This window comes from Phyllobates terribilis, unplaced genomic scaffold (assembly GCF_046119375.1).
Source record: "Phyllobates terribilis strain yellow unplaced genomic scaffold, ASM4611937v1 Scaffold_2__4_contigs__length_985480577, whole genome shotgun sequence".
NCBI classification, from domain to species: domain Eukaryota; kingdom Metazoa; phylum Chordata; class Amphibia; order Anura; family Dendrobatidae; genus Phyllobates; species Phyllobates terribilis.
Genome location: NW_027362762.1, coordinates 679,479,134 through 679,495,511, shown reverse-complemented (window position 1 = coordinate 679,495,511; position 16,378 = coordinate 679,479,134). Strand labels below are relative to the sequence as shown.

At 40.4% G+C, this 16,378-nt stretch overlaps 1 protein-coding gene across 3 annotated transcripts in view; it reads left to right on the top strand.

Annotated features, from left to right (window-relative positions):
- Nucleotides 1-16,378, top strand: part of LOC141224013 (C4b-binding protein alpha chain-like) — a 140,526-nt gene that overhangs the window by 66,839 nt on the left and 57,309 nt on the right. For all 3 annotated transcript variants that reach the window (XM_073666872.1, XM_073666870.1, XM_073666871.1), the window contains 4 exons: nucleotides 746-825; nucleotides 4,447-4,626; nucleotides 9,588-9,767; nucleotides 9,929-10,114. In XM_073666872.1, coding sequence (XP_073522973.1) covers nucleotides 746-825; nucleotides 4,447-4,626; nucleotides 9,588-9,767; nucleotides 9,929-10,114 — 626 coding nt within the window. The remainder of the gene's footprint in view (nucleotides 1-745; nucleotides 826-4,446; nucleotides 4,627-9,587; nucleotides 9,768-9,928; nucleotides 10,115-16,378) is intronic.

Sequence of the window (16,378 nt, the reverse complement as noted above, 5' to 3'; positions counted from 1 at the left end):
CTTTAGAATTTTCTTTTTGAGGCGAACAGACAAAAAGTGGAATTCTAACTTTTTGTTTTACTGCGTTCATTATGAGAGCCTAGTGAAAAGTTAGTGTTATAGTTTGGGTCGTTACAGATATGGTGATGCCAATTATGTTTTTTTTTCTATTTTAAAGAACTTAAAAAGAGCTATTTCCATTTTTTTAACCTGCTTTTTTTTAGTTTTCTAAACCTTTTTTTTTTTACTTTGCTGGTATGATACACAGGAATAGATTAAAAAAAATGTTTTTCCTGTCCCTGCTGCAGCCTGTCAGCTCCCACGCAGCCTCTCCTCTTCTCCTTCATGCTGGCTGTTGAGGGGTGAGCATTTTAATTGGCTATATCTCAGCCTGAATCACAACAACAGAGTTGATCCAAGGCTAATACTGAATCTGCGATTTTGAGCCACTGTAGTCATGACCCAACTGGAGATATCTGGGTTAAAGCAAGAGTTGGAAGTGTCAGCTGGAGAAACCCGAAGATCTCACTTTAACTTTTGATTTCTCCAGTTGGATTCGTATCTAATTTTGAATCACACCTCTGTAGCTGCAATCCAGCCTGAGATATCGCCAATGGTAGGACATATCTCACATGCCCTTGGCTCCTGGGTTGCTATCTTGCAAGGATGTTGGAAATACTTCCTTGGTAGAAAAAGTGTTAACTTTATGCCTAGCTTCGTTACTTGGATGAAGCTGTAATAAAGACGCTTGTTTCTTCTATTTCAGATATAAGATGACATCAAAAAGAAATTACAGAGATTGTCAGGCAGATGGGACATGGAGCAATGCTGTCCCTGAGTGCACAGGTAATATCTAATTGAAAATTTGTCAATATTTGATAGCAAATAAGAAAAATAAGAAATGGAAGAAAAACTGATACACAGAAAACGGTGCAGTCCATCAAAAAGTAAAAGCAGAGAACTATAATGGCATTGTTATGGGCAGGAATAACTACTCTGGAGTGACTCACGCTGGACCAGCGAGAGCGCAATCACAGATGCACATTGCACAAGCCACCATTGCTAAGCAAGTCCTTAAGGGCCAGGATATTCTTCACCCATTCCCAAAGGGGTGGGGGGCTTGCAAAAGCCCTTCCCAGACTGCTGTCGCGGGATAGCTGGCATCTGGTGATGAGGACGATGTAGAGTCAGGTACAAGAGTAAATCCAAAGGTAGCAGCATAAAACCCAAATGTAAACCAAAGAGAAACCCCAAGACCATAGCTTGGAAGAAGAACCAGAAAAGACCTTTAGCAACTTCTGAGAAGCAACCAGAACCGTACCAGGAAGCACTCACCATACCACTATGCAAGGGAGCTGAACAAACACCACTGAACTGGATTAGGAGCAGCCCAAATCTAAAAATAACAATCTGGTGATGGATTCCCCCAGTCATGTCCAGGGAGCCACTCTCTGCTCACCTCTACAGCAGGGTGCACACACTCCCACCATTGGCTAACACAAGGCAAGGCAGCGTCCTGCAACCGGGAGACACAGCGTCCTATGTCTCCAGGGCCACAAAACAATTGGGAAGCGCGACGTCCCGTGTTCCCACATCACTCACCATTTCCATACATGAGGCACGACCGTGTGTAGTCGCACCACCCAAGGGCGTGATAGCTCCAACCCCAGCACGGACATAGCAGCGGAGCAGTCTGGAAACCGGAGAAGGGCGATTGCGTCCACAGCAGGTATTCCTAACATGTATAAGGTGCCATTTTCAAAACGGCAAGAAATACTTGAAATATACTTGTTAGCATAATAAAGACACATTAGGGGGGCTTGTTCACACAATGGGTACCCAATGAGTTTTCCTTTTTTTACTTATAGGGAAAATATATATTCTTGTACCGTGTTAGCCAGTAGATAGAAAAATATGTATGTAGGGGAGACAGGGCAAGAACTTAGGACAAGGATGCATCATCATCGCCACACAATAAAAGAAAAAAGAATAGATCTGCCTGTAGCCAAGCATTTTTGTTCCCCTGATCACAGCATAGAAGATATGAAATTACTGGTATTAAAAGGTAACTTCAAATCTCTAAGAGAAAGAAGAATCTCAGAATATAAACTGATGATGACCTTTAACACTTTCAGAGCAGGAATGAATGTGTCGCATGGATTTATGTCATTCTACATCAACTAAGGAATGTGCCCCTCAGACTCTCAGACCTGTGAGGCCATCACAACACTGGACACAGGACAATAAAACCTTCACACTCCTTATCTATTAACTGCTAAAATATTTATAGCCAGAACTGTTTATTTCTTCCATAATAACTCTGTTTTCCATCACCTGTCTTACCTATTGCATTTTTTTTCTTTTCTTTTTTTTTTTTCTTGTGTGTCTTATTGTGTGTAAATATGTGACTCTTCAGATTTTGTGTTATACTAGCCTGATGAAGAGACCTGAGTAGTCTCGAAAACTTGCAACTTGTTACAATCTTTTCAGTTAGCTATTAAAAGGTATCAACCACTGAGGACTCTCAAATCTAAATATTTTCCTTTTTTTACTGCGATTTTCCAAAAATGTAAAAATTTTTGGTAAATCACAATCGAGAATCCAGCCTAAAGAGGTTTATCTGAAATTCCCCCAACCACAAAAAAAGACCTCTTCACTATAAGTTACCTATGTCTGCTTTCTTTGACTTATGGGGTTATCTGCAGTCTGCTATCTGTCACAATACCTAAGATTTCTTTTATGATGTGTTCCCTGTGCTACTTCAGCAATGGATTGTTGAAAGAAATGACAGGAAAAAGTCCTATTCTCTTTTCAAAACCCCAAGGCAACAACCATAGCTAAAAACATCATGTGTTAATATAGCACAGCCACTCATTCCCAGAGGCTTATTACAGCTCTGTATAACATTTCCATTGTACAAAGATGTAATATGGCAGCTATCGCATTCTTTAATTCTATCTCGGTATGCCTCATAAGTCAGGCACAGGCTTAAAGGGAATCTGTCAGCAGGTTTTTGCTACCTCATCTGAGAGCAGTATGATGTAGGCAAAGAGGCCGTGATTCCAGCAATGTATCACTTAGTTTACTGGGTACAGCCATTCTGACACAATCAGAGTTCTTAGATGCAGCATGAAGCAGAGCTGAAAAAGCTGACCCCGCCCACATCAGGCTCCCTATGTTCATAATCTATTGACAGTGAGCTGCTTATCACAGGAGGGGCGGAGTTGGATGACTTAGCACGCTCCAGCTAGTCACATTTATGATAATCACCAGGTGATAAAACCTTCATTGTAAGTCATCAACAGCAAACAGCCTAATAAGTGACACATCTTTGAATTCAGTGTTTTAACCCCTGCCTCATGCTGTCTTCAGATTACATAGCAAAAACCTGCTGACAGATTCTCATTAATAAGATTCTGTTGCTTCTGACTGGAAGAAAAGTACGATAAGCTCAATTTGACTATTTTTTGAGGTATTATGCCTTTTGAACCATAGTTTCTAGAGGACAAAAGGCACCATATTGCCAAATACAAAGGCCTCTGAATCATTAGGGCTGGCATTTCGTACACCATTTGCAATGAAGGGCATGCAGGAATAAGATGTGGCAAATTCATTAAGAGGCGCACGCCACTTAATGAATTTGGCACTTCTTGTTAATGGCGTGCATCTATGACTTGCCAGTCAGGTAAAAAAATGCTACCATGAATTTAATGGATGTGCCACTCTTGTCCCACCCCAATTCAGCCCATTTTGGCAGAGCTGCTTCAAACTATTATGAAAACACCAAAAGTCGCAACTCTGCATTCAGCAAAAATTTTCTGACTGTTCATTCAAAGTGTTTTAAGACAGAATTCTGGCATTAAACACTTTGATTGCTCTGCCCCAATATTCCTCTGACTTTGTCATACAGAACTATTAGTACTCTGTGTACAGGCACAGTGCACCATTCTCTGCCATGTACCTGAGACTTATAGGGCTTTTCCCATTTCAGATATTTAAGACATATCCACGGGTCTGATAGATTCAGGTTCTACCTTTGAGAACCACATCTATCTTGAAAAGGAGGGTCCTCCATCCACCTCATTGAAACAAGAATGAATGGACAGGCACGTGAACAGCTCCCTCCATTCGATTCTATAGGAATTGCATTTACAGGAGACACCAGGTCTTGAGATACTGTAGGTATTGATCACTTCTCTGGATAGGACAAAAATGACTAAAATGGGAATAACACTTTTTCACAAGATTGTTCATATTATTCAATCTCGTTGTTAAAGGATAAAATAAGGCAACTTCAGTTCTCTACATAACATGTAATGTATTGCACTGTGTTCTGCACCTTGGAAATTGTGTTACATGTACTGTATACTGAACAGAAAAAGACACAATCTTCTTTCTAGTGTTAAGTTTCTAAAATCTTTTCCTTTGACTTTTAACCCATATATTATTTTCTTTTATCACTTTCAGTGCAGTTCTGTCCTTCACCACCTAATATTAGAAATGGATATTATAATCCAGACAAGGAGGATTACTCCTATCTCGATTCTGTTAAATATCTATGCAAAGGAAATCTACAAATTATAGGAGAACATACCCTTTTCTGTAAAGAGGACGGAACGTGGAATTCTAATGCCCCGGAGTGCAGATGTAAGATATGTTTTAGAACATGGTATCTAGAATAATTTACATCTTTGAATAGGAAACAATATATATACGCCATTTCATCTAGATACGTGAGCAGTGGTAAACTAGAAATTAATCTAAATTGTCTGAGATGTGATATTAATGATCTTTAAGCCTCTTACTAATCACCCATTAATGAATGACTATCCAAAGGTTTCCCCCTAAACGCTATAGCCTATTAAAAAAAAAAATAATTAAAAACTTAAAAGGAAGTGTTTGGGAACATTCATATGACCATGTTTTAAGTCTCAGTGCTGTTTGTGGGGAAAAAAAGACGTTACTTGTACAACCCTAGTACTAATAATGTATGAAAACGAATGCTACATAGATCTCATAGAGATGGCATATCGATGACAATATAGATTAAAAATAGTCAGTTTTCTTGGAATGATATATTATACGCTGATGTGAACGTAGCCTTAGTGTGTATGACCTCAAAGCAATGCTAATGGTTACATTTTCCTACAGTGGGTATGGAAAGTATTCAGACCCCTTTAAATTTTCCACTCTTTGTTTCATTGCAGCCATTTGGTAAATTCCAAAAAGTTAATTTTTTTTCTCATTAAAGTACACTCAGCACACCATCTTCACTGAAAAAAAAACAGAAATGTAGAAATTTTTGCAAATTTATTAAAAAAGAAAAACTGAAATATCACATGGTCATAAGTATTCAGACCCTTTGCTCAGACACTCATATTTAAGTCACATGCTGTCCATTTTCTTGTGATCCTCCTTGAGATGGTTCTACTCCTTCATTTGAGTCGAGCTGTGTTTAATTAAACTGATAAGACTTGATTTGGAAAGGCACACACCTGTCTATATAAGACCTCACAGCTCACAGTGCATGTCAAACCAAATGAGAATCATGAGCTCAAAGGAACTGCCCAAGGATCTCAGAGACAGAATTGTGGCAAGGCACAGATCTGGCCAAAGCTACAAAAGAATTTCTGCATTACTTAAGGTTCCTAAGAGCACAGTGGACTCCATAATCCTTCAATGGAAGAAGTTTGGGACCACCAGAAGTCTTCCTAGACCTGGCCGTCCAGCCAAACCAAGCAATCGTGGAAGAAGAGCCTTGGTGAGAGAGGTAAAGTAGAACTCCAAGATCACTGTGGCTGAGCTCCAGAAATGCAGTAGGGAGATGGGAGAAAGTTCCACAAAGTCAACTATCACTGCAGTCCTCCATCAGTCGGGCCTTTATGGCAGAGTGGCCAGACGGAAGCCTCTCCTCAGTGCAAGACATATGAAAGCCTGCATAGAGTTTGCACAAAAAACACATGAAGGACTCCCAGGCTATGAGAAATAAGATTCTCTGGTCTGATGAGACGAAGATAGAACTTTTTGGTGATAATTCTAAGAAGTATGTGTGGAGAAAACCAGGCACTGCTCATCACCTGCACAATACAATCCCAACAGTGAAACATGGTGGTGGCAGCATCATGCTATGGGGGTGTTTTTCAGCTGCAGGGACAGGACGACAGGTTGCAATTGAAGGAAACATGAATGCGACCAAGTACAGAGATATCCTGGATGAAAACCTCTTCCAGAGTGCTCTGGACCTCAGACTTGGCCGAAGGTTCACCTTCCAACAAGACTATGACCCTAAGCACACAGCTAAAATAACAAAGGAGTGGCTTCAGAAGAACTCTGTGACCATTCTTGACTGGCCCAGCTAGAGCCCTGACCTAAACCCAATTGAGCATCTCTGGAGAGACCTGAAAATGGCTGTCCACCAACATTCACCATCCAACCTGATGGAACTGGAGAGGATCTGCAAGGAAGAATGGCAGAGAATCCCCAAATCCAGGTGTGAAAAACTTGTTGCATTATTCCCAAGAAGACTCATGGCTGTACTAGCTCAAAATGGTGCTTCCACTCAATACTGAACAAAGCGTCTGAATACTTATGACCATGTGATATTTCAGTTTTTCTTTTTTAATAAATTTGCAAAAATTTCTACATTTCTGTTTTTTTTCAGTCAAGATGGGGTGCAGAGTGTACTTTAATGAGAAAAAAATTAACTTTTTAGAATTTACCAAATAGCGGCAATGAAACAAAGAGTGAAAAATTTAAAGGGATCTGAATACTTTCCATACCCACTGTATTTGCCGAAGAGGTCTCTAGTGGTGATCATGCCCAGGGTGCAATTCACTTCTGTGAAAATGCTGAAATTGTGAGATAACAAAATTATAGGGGGAGGGATGTACTGTCTACATAAGAATAAATCAAGTACAGGTTCTTTCTTGTTAAAGTTGTCACTGCTATGTCTCTGTGAGCAATGGGCAATCTGATACACATACTATCAGGGGGTAGGAGACCTTAAGGCATTAGACACACATTAGACTAGTGTCAGCTGAAACAGCTAATATCGGTGGTGTCAGCTAGTATTTTATTTTCTATGGCAGCCTTCAGACTCTCTCCCAAAAGGTGATGCCAAGAGAGATAAAGATCTGGCATGTCCAATTTTGGGTAGCCAATCTTTTTATTCTTTAAGAGATAAGAAACCATGAGAGGAGCCTGGCACCGGCACTTTTGTAGAGAACATAGGAGCGCTCAGATGAGCACGAAGGAGTTAGGAGAGATAGCTGCCATCCGAACGATCACCCTAACCAATATTTCGGCCGACAGCTATCTTTTGTGTATGGAACACTTAAGCTGCAAGTGAACAATCAGTTCTTGAAGTTGGTGTGTAAAATGAGGAAACGTGGACAAGCTAACGGATCCAAAATAATTTTACAAAGTTCAACTTGGGATTGCTAGATAACCACGTCAAGGCATAGGTATTGTGTGATGTTTCAACTTACATATATGCTAAGATGTATGTTATCAACCTTTATATATGCTGTACATACGGTTTCAAGAAAGGCTGTTCAAATTTATAACTCTAAGCCTAGTTGATATCCAAACACTCTGGTGGGCATCCAGAGATGTCCTTTCTTTTCATTAAGGTCACAAAATGTATTGGGTATCCTGCCAAGTAAAGTAAGAACAATGATAAAAATATAGCCTTCCAATGGTTCTATTTTTTATTGTATTTGGATCTCAAAACATTAGACACTCTAGGTCCCACCCCATTGTTTGCCCTTTTACTGATAATTAACATACATAATGTGAAAATGGACTGTTGGAACACACATATGACTTATACAAGAAAATGTAAAAACATACATATTTGGCTGGCATATATTACTTTTGTATATGTGATATATATAGTACAGACCAAAAGTTTGGACACACCTTCTCATTTAAAGATTTTTCTGTATTTTCATGACTATGAAAATTGTACATTCACACTGAAGGCATCAAAACTATGAATTAACACATGTGGAATTATATACTTAACAAAAAAGTGTGAAACAACTGAAAATATGTCTTATGTTCTAGGTTCTTCAAAGTAGCCACCTTTTGCTTTGATGACTGCTTTGCACACTCTTGGCATTCTCTTGATGACCTTCAAGAGGTAGTCACCGGAAACGGTTTTCACTTCACAGGTGTGCCCTGTCAGGTTTAATATGTGGGATTTCTTGCCTTATAAATGGGGTTGGGACCATCAGTTGTGTTGTGCAGAAGTCTGGTGGATACACAGCTGATAGTCCTACTGAATAGACTGTTAGAATTTGTATTATGGCAAGAAAAAAGCAGCTAAGTAAAGAAAAACGAGTGGCCATCATTACTTCAAGAAATGAAGGTCAGTCAGTCTGAAAAATTGGGAAAACTTTGAAAGTGTCCCCAAGTGCAGTTGCAAAAACCATCAAGCGCTACAAAGAAACTGGCTCACATGAGGACCGACCCAGGAAAGGAAGACCAAGAGTCACCTCTGCTTCTGAGGATAAGTTTATCCGAGTCACCAACCTCAGAAATCACACGTTAACAGCAGCTCAGATTAGAGACCAGGTCAATGCCACACAGAGTTCTAGCAGAAGACACATCTCTTCAACAACTGTTAAGAGGAGACTTTGTGCAGCAGGCCTTCATGGTAAAATAGCCGCTAGGAAACCACTGCTAAGGACAGGCAACAAGCAGAAGAGACTTGTTTGGGCTAAAGAACACAAGGAATGGACATTAGACCAATGGAAATCTGTGCTTTGGTCTGATGAGTCCAAATTTGAGATCTTTGGTTCCAACCACCGTGTCTTTGTGCGATGCAGAAAAGGTGAACGGATGGACTCTACATGCCTGGTTCCCACCGTGAAGCATGGACGAGGAGGTGTGATGGTGTGGGGGTGCTTTGCTGGTGACACTGTTGGGGATTTATTCAAAATTGAAGGCATACTGAACCAACATGGCTACCACAGCATCTTGCAGCGGCATGCTATTCCATCCGGTTTGCGTTCAGTTGGACCATCATTTATTTTTCAACAGGACAATGACCCCAAACACACCTCCAGGCTGTGTAAGGGCTATTTGACCAAGAAGGAGAGTGATGGGGTGCTACGCCCAATGACCTGGCCTCCACAGTCACCAGACCTGAACCCAATCGAGATGGTTTGGGGTGAGCTGGACCACAGAGTGAAGGCAAAAGGGCCAACAAGTGCTAAGCATCTCTGGGAACTCCTTCAAGATTGTTGGAAGGCCATTTCCGGTGACTACCTCTTGAAGCTCATCAAGAGAATTCCAAGTGTGTGCAAAGCAGTCATCAAAGCAAAAAGGTGGCTACTTTGAAGAACCTAGAATATAAGACATATTTTCAGTTGTTTCACACTTTTTTGTTAAGTATATAATTCCACATGTATTAATTCATAGTTTTGATGCCTTCAGTGTGAATGTACAATTTTCATAGTCATGAAAATACAGAAAAATCTTTAAATGAGAAGGTGTGTCCAAACTTTTGGTCTGTACTGTATGCTTTATGGTTGATTTTACAGACGATTACTTCAGTAGTGCATAGTGCTAAATGTTACCCTTCCATTTGTTTCTATTCTTAGCTGTTCAGTGTACTGATCCATATGTAGACAACGCATCCAAAGCATCAGGATTTTCTGGCCCATACTATATGAATTCTGCTGTGAGGTTTGCTTGCAGAAGACCATTTGTATTGATAGGATCTGATACTGTGAAATGTAATCAAAGTAGCAAATGGGAACCTGAACTACCAAAGTGTGTTGGTAAGTATATATTCTATATTTTACAAATACATATTTAATAAATGTTATATGGCAGATATCCATGTAGAAGCCATCTATTTTACCAGCTCTATCCCTGTTTGGAAATGTTGATCATTATTGATTGCCGCATATTTACATGTTAGTTATTACTTCTCTTTAAGGTACTTGCACGTTTCTGCCTCGCTTCCAATATGCGGAAATAGTGGAACCTACTAATGAATCAAGATTCCTTGAAGGCACCCAACTAAAGTATAAATGTAAAGAAGGCTATGAGCTTGCTCCTGGTGCAGGAGATACAGTCACATGTTCTAGTTTTAAGTGGTCTCCGTCCCATGAATTCTGTACACGTATGTATACTTTTACTTGTTATTATATACAAAAATGGTTTAAAAAATGTATGTTTAATGCAGAGTTTTTCCTGTCATGTACATTTATGCTTGCTCGGCACGATTTTGAACTCCTATAAAAATTAATGCAGATATCCATGCCTGTGTGGCCACCTCTCATCTCACAGCAGCATGCAGGGACAGCTCCAGGTTTTTGTGGGCCCTGGGCGAAAGAGCCTCAGTGGGCCCCTTTAACACATACGATTCATGATGCACAGATACCGCAGAGAAATATATACAACCCCTGGCAAAAATTATGGAATCACCGAGCTCGGAGGATGTTCATTCAGTTGTTTAATGTTGTTGAAAAAAAGCAGATCACAGACATGGCACAAAATTAAAGTAATTTCAAATGGCAACTTTAGGGCTTTAATAAACACTAAAAAATCAAGATTAAAAATGTGGTACTCAGTAAGGGTACATTTTTTCAGACCAAGCAGAGGGAAAAAATTATGGAATCACTCAATTCTGAGGAAAAAATGATGGAATCACCCTGTAAATTTTCATTTCCAAAACTAACACCTGCATCAAATTAGATCCGCTCGTTAGTCTGCATCTAAAAAGGAGTGATCACACCTTGGAGAGCTGTTGCACCAAGTGGACTGACATGAATCATGGCTCCAACACTAGAGATGTCAATTGAAACAAAGGAGATGATTATCAAACTCTTAAAAGAAGGTACATCATCATGCAATGTTGCAAAAGATGTTCACAGTCAGCTGTGCCTAAAATCTGGACCAAATACAAACAACATGGGAAAGTTGTTAAAGGCAAACATACTGGTAAACCAAGGAAGACATCAATGCGTCAAGACCGGAAACTTAAAGCAATGTGTCTTCAAAACAGGAAATGCCCAACATAACAAATGAGGAACGAATGGGAGGAAACTGGAGTCAATGTCTGTGACCGAACTGTAAGAAACCGCCTAAAGGAAATGGGATTTACCTACAGAAAAGCTAAACATAAGCCATCATTAATACCTAAACAGAAAAAAACAAGGTTACAATGGGCTAAGGAAAAGCAATCGTGGACTGTGGATGACTGGATGAAAGTCATATTCAGTGATGAATCGCGAATCTGCATTGGGCAAGGTGATGATGCTGGAACTTTTGTTTGGTGCCGTTCCAATGAGATTTATAAAGATGACTGCATGAAGAGAACATGCAAATTTTCACAGTCATTGATGATATGGGGCTGCATGTCAGGTAAAGGCACTGGGGAGATGACTGTCATTACACCTTCAATAAATGCCCAAGTTTACATTGATATTTTGGACAGGTTTCTTATCCCATCAATTGAAAGGATGTTTGGGGATGATGACATCATTTTTCAAGATGATAATGCATCCTGCTATAGAGCAAAAACTGTGAAAACATTCCTTGAATGAAGACACATATGGTCAATGTCATGGCCTGCAAATAGTCCGGATCTCAATCCAATTGAAAATCGTTGGTGGAAGTTGAAGAAAATGGTCCATGACAAGGCTCCATCCTGCAAAGCTGATCTGACAACAGCAATCAGAGAAAGTTGGAGCCAGATTGATGAAGAGTACTGTTTGTCACTCATTAAGTCCATGCCTCAGAGACTGCAAGCTGTTATTAAAGCCAGAGGTGGTGCAACAAAATACTAGTGATGTATTGGAGTGTTCTTTTGTGTGTTTCTTTTTCATGATTCCATAATTTTTTCCTCAGAATTGAGTGATTCCATAATTTTTTCCCTCTGCTTGGTCTGAAAAAAATTACTTTAGTTTTGTGCCATGTCTGTGATCTGCTTTTTTTCAAAAACATTAAACAACTGAATGATCATCCTCCGAGCACGGTGTTTCCATAATTTTTGCCAGGGGTTGTATATATAGTACAATGCCAAAGATTTTCCTTCTTACATTACTTGAGCGATATCTATTGTAAATTCTACAATAGCTCAGAAACCGGCGAATTCTCTCAACGCACAGTGCAGACCTGACAGTATAGTCCTCCATACAGTATTATGGGCCCCATATATTGCTCCATGCAGAATACTGATCCCCATATAACGCTCCATACAGGATACTGGTCCCCATATAAAAAACGTCACCGCGCCTTCTGACCAGAGACGTCACAGTGCAGCAGCCGCGGAAGAGACTGGAGCTGCTGCAGAGGTACGGGAGAGGTAAGTATTGTGCCGGAGCCCTGAGCAAGCGGGGGGGAGCGGGCGCTGACACCGGCACCGCACCGCTCACGGGTCCCATATCGCGCCAGGGGTGCCCGATGGTGAGTGGGCCCCGCGTCTTCTCAGGGCCCCGGCACTTGGCCAGCCTTGGTGGCAAGTGTAGGGCTCCATTCTTCAATAGACATTGTTGTGTTGAAAAAGAGCTCCTGGGACACTTTTGAGAAATGGCCGTACCATAGCTTTCATGACCAAATCAATGTAACAATGAGTTGTTAGTATACTTTTTAATGAAGACAGGAGGGGTCCAGTTATTGTACATTATGCCACCCCACACCTTGGAGTAGGACTTATGTGACATTCGCTCTTGAAGGGCTCTTCATGGCGTTGTCTATGTGGTTTCCAAATTAATCTCCCGCTATCATTGCATCCAGGACAAAAGCGGGACTCATCGCTGAATAGTATAAATTTCCATTCCAGCCTCTGGACTCCATTTGAAGATTAGTGAGCAATACCTTGAAGTGGCTTATAGAAGGGAATGTCATACTAGTTCTACTCCAATGATTATGCCATGGGATGGCATAATGTATGGTAGCCAGACCCCTCTAGTACTAATTCCAGGTACACTAACAGCTCGGCGTTGCATAAATTTGGTGGTGGAAATAGTGATGCAGCTATTTCTCCGAAGTGTCACAAGAGCCGGTTTTCAACATGACAATGCTAGGTCGCTTGTTGCTTATGCTACTGTGAACAACCTACGTGGCCTAAATGTGCTCCCATAGCCTGTAACGTAGCCGAACCTGTCTACCATCGAGCACATCTGGGACATCATTAATTGGCAATACAAATGGAACCGCCAGCAGCAGATCTCGATGATTTGCTTGCCCAAGTCCATTCAGTGTGGCGGAATATGCAATCGTTAATATCCTTATTGATAGCATGCAAAGGTGTCTAAGTGCATTTATTTGTGCATGTGGCTCTCATACTCGATTCTTAATAAGATGTTTTCATAATTTTGTTTCCATTTCTTCACCTTTTTACATTATTGTCATCTCTATCGATCATGCGATTTCCATAATAACACAACTTTTCTTTGGTGCTGCTATTTCAATGTTCAGAAATGTGCATTAAAAGATTTAGGGTATGTGCACCCTGCGGATGTGCACAAGCAAACCTGCCAAGTTTTTTAAAAGGAATATGCTTGAGAACACGCCACGCCAGTATCTTTTCCCTTGAAATGTCAGGTCACTTCTTTTAACCGTTTCACGTCTTTGGAAGTCTGAATCAGTTAAAAGAAGCTCAAAAGACTGAATATATGTGCAGCAAGATGTTTTTAAATACAGTGGTGGCCAAAAGTATTGGCACCCCTGCAATTCTGTCAGATAATACTCAATTTCTTCCTGAAAATGATTGCAATCACAAATTCTTTGGTATTATTATCTTCATTTAATTTGCTTGCAAGGAAAAAACACAAAAGAGAATGAAGCAAAAATCAAATCATTGATCATTTCACACAAAGCTCCAAAAATGGACCAGACAAAAATATTGGCACCCTCAGCCTAATACTTGGTTGCACAACCTTTAGCCAAAATAACAGCGAACAACCGCTTCCGGTAACCATCAATGAGTTTCTTACAATGCTCTGCTGGAATTGTAGACCATTCTTCTTTGGCAAACTGCTCCAGGTCCCTGATATTTGAAGGGTGCCTTCTCCAAACTGCCATTTTGAGATCTCTCCACAGGTGTTCTATGGGATTCAGGTCTGGACTCATTGCTGGCCACCTTAGAAGTCTCCAGTGCTTTCTCTCAAACCATTTTATAGTGCTTTTGGAAGTGTGTTTTGGGTCATTTTCCTGCTGGAAGACCCATGACCTCTGAGGGAGACCCAGCTTTCTCACATTGGGCCCTATATTATGCTGCAAAATTTGTTGGTAGTCTTCAGACTTCATAATGCCATGCACACGGTCAAGCAGTCCAGTGCCAGAGGCATCAAAGCAACCCCAAAACATCAGGGAACCTCCGCCATGTTTGACTGTAGGGACCGTGTTCTTTTCTTTGAATGCCTCTCTTTTTTTCCTGTACACTCTATGTTGATGCTTTTTCCCAAAAAGCTTGACTTTTGTCTCATCTGACCAGAGAACATTCTTCCAAAACGTTTTAGGCTTTCTCAGGTAAGTTTTGGCAAACTCCAGCCTGGCTTTTTTATGTCTCGGGGTAAGAAGTGGGGTCTTCCTGGATATCCTACCATACAGTCCCTTTTCATTCAGACGCTGACGGATAGGACGGGTTGACACTGTTGTACCCTCGGACTGCAGGGCAGCTTGAACTTGTTTGGATGTTAGTCGAGGTTCTTTATCCACCATCCGCACAATCTTGCGTTGAAATCTCTCATCAATTTTTCTTTTCTGTCCACATCTAGGGAGGTTAGCCACAGTGCTATGGGCTTTAAACTTCTTGATGACACTGCGCACGGAAGACACAGGAACATTCAGGTCTTTGGAGATGGACTTGTAGCCTTGAGATTGCTCATGCTTCCTCATAATTTAGTTTCTCAAGTCCTCAGACAGTTCTTTGGTCTTCTTTCTTTTCTCCATGCTCAATGTGGTACACACAAGGACACAGGACAGAGGTTGAGGCAACTTTAATCCATGTTAACTGGCTGCAAGTGTGATTTAGTTATTGCCAACACCTGTTAGGTGCCACAGGTAAGTTACAGGTGCTGTTAAGTACACGAATTAGAGAAGCATCACATGATTTTTCAAACAGTGCCAATACTTTTGTTTACCCCCTTTTTTAGGTTTGGTGTGGAATTATATCCAATTTGGCTTTAGGACAATTCTTTTTGTGTTTTTTTCATTGAAGACAAATTAAATGAAGATAATAATACCAAAGAATTTGTGATTGCAATCATTTTCAGGAAGAAACTGAGTATTTTCTGACAGAATTGCAGGGGTGCCAATACTTTTGGCCACCACTGTATATATTACTATGATCTAAAATCCTTTCTTTATCTGGTCAAATGGCTAATATGAGATTGGTTAGACGGAACATCAGGAGGATGGAGAATCTGAAAATGAGAACGGCTTTATTCTTGCAGCTTCGGAAATTATCCCCACAAATTATTTGTCTTCATGAGACCCACTTGACTTTTGAAATCACAAACTATCTAATTAAACCATGGGTGAAATTGGTGAAACATTCTACACATACCTACTGATTGGAGGCAACACAAACATTGACAGATTCGCAAGGGTGAAATTTATTTTTACAGTACATGCACATATTAATTGGTTGCCTTATGTAATTATGAGTTTCCATAATCCCTCTACAGCTGGTCTTGAATTTTACATCAGGTGGCGCTCTTAGCTCTACTATTCACTAATGTTAAGATAATATGTAGTGCGGATCTAAATTTAATTCTGGATAATGCTTTAAAAAGCATTCATGTGGCCGACCCGTATCTAGATATCCCAGAAGGTGGAACAGCTATGATTTATATGTCTGTTAGAGATATACATTATGGCCAAAGGGGTTTATATAATCATTCTCCATTATGTATAGATGTCTGAATATATTCCAGAGACCATAAAACAGATTGGCTAGTACCCCCTTTGGAACTATAAGGGCATCTGTCAACAGGATCAACCCTCCTAAGCCGTCTACATGGGCATGCAGGTCATAAAAAGTTGAATAAAATGATACCCTCATATCTGCGTTCCGATGTCTTATTCCAGAGAAATCCACGTTTATTTTAATATGTAAGTTAGCTGTTAAGAATCAGATCTATGGATCAGACTCAGATATTTGAGAATCCCTGAGAATCTGCCTCAAGAACTTATTTTAAATTAAAGGGGGCATTACTAGTGTGAGACATATAATGACTGACAGTCAGTTTTTTTTTTATCTCTCTGCAGAGTTTTTTTGTGATTTCAAAGTGCCCAGAATAGAACAGACAAAAGTATGATTATTAACACATCTTTAGCTTTCATCTCACAGGCAGCCAATGTGGGGGGATGGGCAGTACATCAGAGCTGACACCACTCTGAGAGGAGAGCTACAACTGCAGATGTGTTTGCAATT